At 39.8% G+C, this 7,381-nt stretch overlaps 1 protein-coding gene across 1 annotated transcript in view; it reads right to left on the bottom strand.

Annotated features, from left to right (window-relative positions):
* Nucleotides 1–1,936: 1,936 nt before the first annotated feature.
* Nucleotides 1,937–7,381, bottom strand: part of LOC126298297 (ATP-dependent DNA helicase Q5-like) — a 147,873-nt gene continuing 142,428 nt past the window's right edge. Inside the window, exons 8-10 of the mRNA XM_049989594.1 lie at nucleotides 4,997–5,236; nucleotides 3,671–3,859; nucleotides 1,937–1,955 (exon numbers count right to left, since the gene is read on the bottom strand). Of these exons, the coding sequence (XP_049845551.1) occupies nucleotides 1,937–1,955; nucleotides 3,671–3,859; nucleotides 4,997–5,236 (448 nt within the window). The remainder of the gene's footprint in view (nucleotides 1,956–3,670; nucleotides 3,860–4,996; nucleotides 5,237–7,381) is intronic.

The raw sequence follows: 7,381 nt of genomic DNA, 5'->3' as shown, positions 1-7,381 counted from the left end.
CATAACTGATAGTTGCTAAAACTACCCTCATCCTGTGTTTGTACTGAACCCTTTGAGACTATAGCTCATTCTATACTTTACTGAGACTGTACAACCTAAAAAATCGCCCAGTCCACTCCACAGCCCCTGCTATATGTTTAGCTGCCAGCTGTATGTAGTGGATCCCTGACCTGCTGAGGATACCAATACCGCCGGCCGCGGTGGTCTAGCGGTTCTAGGAGCTCAGTCCGGAACCGCGCGACTCCTACGGTCGCAGGTTCGAATCCTGCCTCGGGCATGGATGTGTGTGATGTCCTTAGGTTAGTTAGGTTTAAGTAGTTCTAAGTTCTAGGGGACTGATGACCACAGATGTTAAGTCCCATAGTGCTCAGAGCCATTTTTTGATACCAATACCCCACCACCGTATGGTGCAAGTCAAGGAACCTGCAGCTTACACAGCCACAGAACCATTTGAGCCTCTGATTCATACCATCCACTTGGGTCTGTAACAAAATTCTGCAACTGGTCCTGCTGACAATACTCTGCTTTCATCTCAAAAGCAAGACTGGCAGTGCTTACCAATTCTGATAGCTGCCTGAAACCAGAGAGAACCTCTTCCAATCTAAAGAAACACACATCATTATTTCTGACATGAGCCACCACTGGCAGATGGCTACATCCTGCGCTCTTCATGGTATCCAAAAGCACCCATTTTACATCTAGAATAACTCCTACTGGTATGCACAAGAGCACACATTGGATTTCTTCCCTTCCTTGGCAGACATATTGTTAAGGGACCCCTTTATGCATCTAACACTGGTCCTTGTGACTACCAGTAATCCCACCCTCTATCAATACATATGTCTTGCTGGTTGAGAGGCTTCCTCTGAAGCACAGCAAGTGGCTGCATGTGGCTCAGGATCTTTACCAGCCACAGGTAGCACTTCAAGTCTGTTTGTCAGATGAGCCAAGGAGGTCTTTCAGTTGGCCCTCTGGATTGTCTTTCGCTACGTGCCAGACCTTTAAGTGACTTTCCACTCGATGAAACATGAACGGTCTCCCTCTGTGGGGGCCGCAACCAGGGGAGTCACCATTGTCGACCAGTTGGCAGATGCATGGGATGTACTGAACATCCACTAGATCACCATGTATGCGCCCCCACAAGGAGGCCCATTGGCAACAGTCTCAAGCTGCATGGCTGAAGCCAACACTGCCTTCAGCTAAGAGCGAAGGGTCACTAACACAGTTTGCATCTCAATGCAGCAACTGCAAGAAATTTAAGAATTGAAACTAAAATGAACATTGTAAATGAAAATTAGTCACTATTTGTCAGAGGCTGATTACAACTCACAAACTAGACACTCTACTGTGATATCCTGCTGCCTTCATACTGCATTCAAATGACGCCTTCAGCAGAGGATGACATGGCAGTCAGTTGGTCCCAATTAGCCCATCTGGACCAGAAAGAAGAGCTATAGTTTAAGTAAAGCATGAGATCTAACACCAGTTTGCTTAAATCACATCAGAAAATATATCAGTTCTCTCTGTCTACTTATAGGTGGGAGGCTATTGAGATATTTTTGGTGAATCGTATTGTCTAATAACATTATCCTTACTTATTACACTTTCAGTGTTAGTTATATCATTTTGGTTTGTCTTAAATTTCAGTCTATCACCTCGACCACATTATTCTTATGTCATTATTATAATTTGCATGCAGTACTGTGCTCTGAATGTTGTGCAAGTTTCATAGCATTCCCATTCATTCTTCAAAAATGGTTCGAATGGTTCTGAGCAGTATGGGACTTAACTTCTGAGGTCATCACTCCCCTAGAAGTTAGAACTACGTAAACCTAAGTAACCTAAGGACATCCATGCCCAGGATTCAAACCTGCGACAGCAGCGGTGTCGCGGTTCCAGATTGTAGCACCTAGAACCGCTTGACCACCCCGGCCGGCTATTCATTCTTCATGCTGCTGTAATTTTTACACACAGTTCTATGAAAAGTTTATGTTTATGACCCAATATCAGTGTTTATTTAGGTCAAAAATCTTGAAGACTGATTATTGTGAGAAAAGTGTGAAATGAAGGCAATGAAGATATACAGTGTGAATCACATAAAACTTGCACCACTAATGTTGTGGAAATGGAAAGTGCTATTGACATGCAGTTCTCACAGAGTGGATTGGTAGTCAGAAGCTTGTATTAGCCAATAAACAGATTGTAAAAACACTTAGAAAGTGTGTTTTTTTAACAAACACGCACTTCTTTAAATAGAACAATACCTACTGAAGTTAATAAACTAAAGTGAGGTGAGTTAGAATGTTGAAGGTGTTTACTGCAGGATTTTAGTGCAAGTTGTTTACAAGGTATTGTAGTTTGGAAAGTTTCCACACCAACACTTGTTTGTGCCACTCAACCTGCATAGTTGCTAGGTACAATGTTGTTGTGTTTGCTTACAGTATGCTTGTGTTTTCCTTAAGTACATTGTGACTTGCTAGTCAGCTAGTATGTGGCAGTCCAAGCAGCAGGACGTGAGCAGACAATGGGATTTACCAATGCAAAAAGGCCAACATGCTCATGGTGTACAGAGAGTGTAGAAGAATGTAGTTTGTTCTCATATGGTGTATGCGGCAAAACATCCTAACAGACATCAACCATCTCGGCATTATTTATCAACCCATTCCACCAGTTACGTGAAAGTGGTAGTGTAACACCTAAATGATATAACAAAGGAAACAAGTGACAACAGAAGAACAGAAGAGGGGGAAATTAATGTTCTTGCTGCTGCTGCAACTGATCTGCGAGTTAGTTCCTGTGCAATCGCATGAGGAAGTGACATGAGTCAGGCAACTGTCTCCATCGACATAGGTTCCATTTGCAACACATCTCTTTCTGTCAAGAGCTGCATGGAAACAATTATGATAATCATGTTGGCTTCGTCAGGTAGAAATTCAGTTTCCATGGAGTATAAATGTGTGGTGTGAGATAGTCAACCATAGCATGTCTTCATGAACTGTTTCCAGATTGTTGGACTGGACGCAAAGGACTTGTACCATGGCAGCCTGTTCCCTGGATTTGATGCCTGTAGGCTTTTTTCTGTGGAAAGCTGAAACACACTGTCTACAAGGACATGCCAACTACACCCAATGATATGCAATGACATATTACTGCAGCCTGCTCGGATATTTCTAGTGAAATGGTGGTATGTGTGCAGCAGTTGTTGTATACCAGACTGGAAGTGCATACTGCCACTGCCAGTGGTTATTTTGAACACAACTGTTGATGGTCAGTTATCTCATTACTGGTCAGGATCCACATGAGTAGTGTATGCCCTTGTGTTGCTCTTTAATGTGTGCTACCACAGGTATTGTACAAGTGTCAGAGTGGGAACTTTTCAACATATGATATCTCGTAAATGACTCAAACTAGAATTCTGCAACAAACACCAATGACATTCTAATTTACCATACTTTTAGTTTGCTAATGTTAATAGGCATTGCTCCATGTATAAAAAGTGTATGTTTGCACAAAAAGTACACTTTCTAAGTATTGTTACAATCTCTTGATTAGCTAAGAATACGAGCCCCAAATTCATTTTGTGAAAACCGTACATCAATACCACTTTCCATTTCTGCAATATTTGCAGTGCAAGTTGTAGGTGATTAATATATAACTAATAATACAGTACCTCTCTTCTTCTGTATCTGCAGTGCTTTTATCTATTTGTAACTGACAGTTCTCTGTTCTGCTGTATTTGGAACTCAAAAGAGTTACCACTGCATTTCCTGCTGGGGGTTTGTTTACACAAACATCACACTGATTGTTGCACAATACTTTGGGATCACCAAAATGTTCTGAAATGATGTTATGTCGGCACCTAATACAAAAAATTTAATAATGTAGTCAGACACATAAAAATAAAAGTAATAATTACTATTACAATAATTAAAACCCATATACTGTGTACAAACACTGGATCATTTTAATGACATAAAATACTGGACAAATAATTTTTGAGATCAGTGATTAAAACAAATCTCCAAAAAAATTTCTGTCCTAATATGGATGAATTTCTACAGACACATCCATCTCTGAAAACCACTGTGAAGTGCATGTCAGAGGGTGCTTCCCATTCTCTCATACACTAGTGTTTCTTTCCATTTCATTTGCATATGGAGCATGGAAAGAATTACTGATTAAATGCCTGTGTGTGTGTTGCAGTCAGTTTAATCTTATCCTCTAGATCCCTACAGGAGGAATACATGGAAGCCTGCAGTATATTCCCTGAATCTTGAATTAATACATTCTTCAAACTTTGTAAGTACGCTCAGACAGAATAGTCAACATCTATCTCCAAGGGTCAAACAGTTCAGGTTTTTCAGCATTTCTTTGATGCATAAATCAAATAAATAAAAAAGCAGTAGCAATTAAAGTATTTATGGTAACCAAAGAAAAATTTTAATCTGCACCTCACATGATAAAAAATGAAACAAAAATATTCCATTTCCCCAGACACGATATCAAGTATATCATGTGTAAGAATGCGTGTTTACATTACAACAGTGTGTAAAGGATACTGACAGTGCATTAATTAACAATCCCTTTAAGTTGTATAAGTGAAGGATAGAATATAAACATAGAATTGGCATACCTTGTCAGAGTGTAGGAAAAAAAGGCCACAATACTGCTTTATTTCTTACAGTCCTGACGTACAGACAACAACATTTATTTTTGCTACCATGTATTCCTCCAGTAGGGGCCTAGAAGATAATATTGGACTAACTGCAGTAAACACAGGGGCATTTAAGCAGTCATTCTTTCCATGCTCCACATGCAAATGACATGGAGAGAAACACTAGTACATGATATAATGGAAGGCACCCTCTTTCATGCACTTCACAGCAGTTTGTGGAGATGGATGTATATGTAAAAATTCATACTTATTTGGACAGAATATCATTCAAGTGAAATAAATGACATGGCAAACGATAAACCCTACAGTCATAACACTTACGTGACAGCTTCACAATATCTGACCACTTTTTCAAATTCCTTAAGTTCATTCTCGGCATTGTTTTTTTTACATTTGGATTTATACCTCGTAATACGTCTCTGTATCAATGATATTCTATGGATTTTCTCTTCAGTCTCATAGTATACCCGGCACCATGATTGTTTTCCATCTCTTCCTGCCCTCCCAGCTTGTTGACAGAATGAGGATAATGTTCTTGGAAGGTTCCAGTGAACTACAAATCTAAACATTCAAAACAATTAGTGCTGTCTTTCCATAAGCAGCCTAGCATTAATATAAATACATTTATATTTTGACAATATGTCTTGTAGAGTGATACATCCAAACACCTGAGAGTCTAACAGCATAAACAAACACACAGACACACACACACACACACACACACACACACACACTTAATAAAAACTTGTTTTAAAACTTTCAGAATGTGGAGAAATGTTTATCCACTCCATCTTTCATTTTCCAGCATATCATTGCCATCAAGACAGAACACAATGCCAATACAGGGTGTTACAAAAAGGTACAGCCAAACTTTCAGGAAACATTCCTCACACACAAATAAAGAAAAGATGTTATGTGGACAGGTGTCTGGAAACGCTTAATTTCCATGTTAGAGCTCATTTTAGTTTCGTCAGTATGTACTGTACTTATCATGATTTCATACAGGATGCTCTACCTGTGCTGCTAGAACATGTGCCTTCACAAGTACGACACAACATGTGGTTCATGCACGATGGAGCTCCTGCACATTTCAGTCGAAGTGTTCCTACGCTTCTCAACAACAGATTCAGTGACCGATGGATTGGTAGAGGCGGACCAATACCGTGGCCTCCACGCTCTCCTGACCTCAACCCTCTTGACTTTCATTTATGGGGGCATTTGAAAGCTCTTGTCTACGCAACCCTGGTACCAAATGTAGAGACTCTTCGTGCGCGTATTGTGGACGGCTGTGATACAATACACCATTCTCTAGGGCTGCATCAGCGCATCAGGGATTCCATGCGACGGAGGGTGGATGCATGTATCCTCGCTAACGGAGGACATTTTGAACATTTCCTGTAACAAAGTGTTTGAAGTCACGCTGGTACGTTCTGTTGCAGTGTGTTTCCATTCCATGATTAATGTGATTTGACTCTTCAAATCACATTAATAATAAAATGAGCTCTAACATGAAAGTAAGTGTTTCCGGACACATGTCCACATAACATATTTTCTTTCTTTGTGTGTGAGGAATGTTTCCTGAAAGTTTGGCCGTAACTTTTTGTAATACCCTGTATACCCTGACGCAAATATGTAGTTGGCTGTGTTTTATGTAAATTTTCCAGCCTCAAAAAAATTCACACAAATATAAATTATTTAGTCACATACATTATTCAATAAAACATAGTAAGTCTTTGTAAAAACAACATCCTTTGTAGAAACAGCAAAATTTTGTATACCAATTGAAACATTGTCATATCATAGTTAGGTACCACAAACTCCATTTATTCATCCATTCATTATGTTTCATGAATTCTACAATGATGGAAGGTCTTTGGGATATGGCACAAGTCAAGATATACATTAACATGCAAAAGATATTTATGTAAAGTATACTAACAGCAAATTAAGACTACTGCTAATCTACTTACAAAGATAATTATGAGAATTACTTCTAGACTACTTTATACACTGAGGTGACAGATGTCCTGGGATAGTGATATGCATATATACTGATGGCGGTAGTGTAGAGCACACAAGGTGTAGAGCACACATGGTAGTTGCTTGGGACATTCCATTTTGGAAATGATTAGGGAATTCAATATTCCAAGATCCACAATGTCAAGAGTGTCCCTTGAACACCAAATTTCAGGCATTACCCTCACCACACCATGGATAATAGTGGCCAATGGCCTTTACTTAATGACCAAAACCAGCAGTGTTTGCATAGAATTGTCAGTACTAATAGATGAGCAACAATGCAGAAAATAACCACAGAAATCAATGTGGGACATACAACAAACATATCTGTTAGGACAGTGTGGTGAAATTTGGTGTTAATGGGCTATGGGACCAGATGACTGAGGCAAGTGCCTTTACTAACATCATGAGATTGAGCTCATGACAATATCGATTGGACCCTAGAATACTGGAAAACTGTGGGCTGGTCAGATGAGTCCCAGATTCAATTGGAAAGGGCTGATGGTTGGATTCTAGTGTGGTGCAGACCACATGAAGCCATGATCCAAATTGTCAACATGGCACTGTGCAAGCTGATGGTCACTCCATAATGGTGTGGTCTGTATTTACAGAGAATGGACTAGGCCCTCTGGTCCAGATGAACTGACCATTGACTGGAAATGGTTATTTTCAGCTACTTGTTCCCAC

The sequence above is a fragment of the Schistocerca gregaria genome, chromosome X (assembly GCF_023897955.1).
Source record: "Schistocerca gregaria isolate iqSchGreg1 chromosome X, iqSchGreg1.2, whole genome shotgun sequence".
Taxonomy (NCBI): Eukaryota; Metazoa; Arthropoda; class Insecta; order Orthoptera; family Acrididae; genus Schistocerca; species Schistocerca gregaria.
This window is presented reverse-complemented; position numbering and strand designations above follow the sequence as displayed.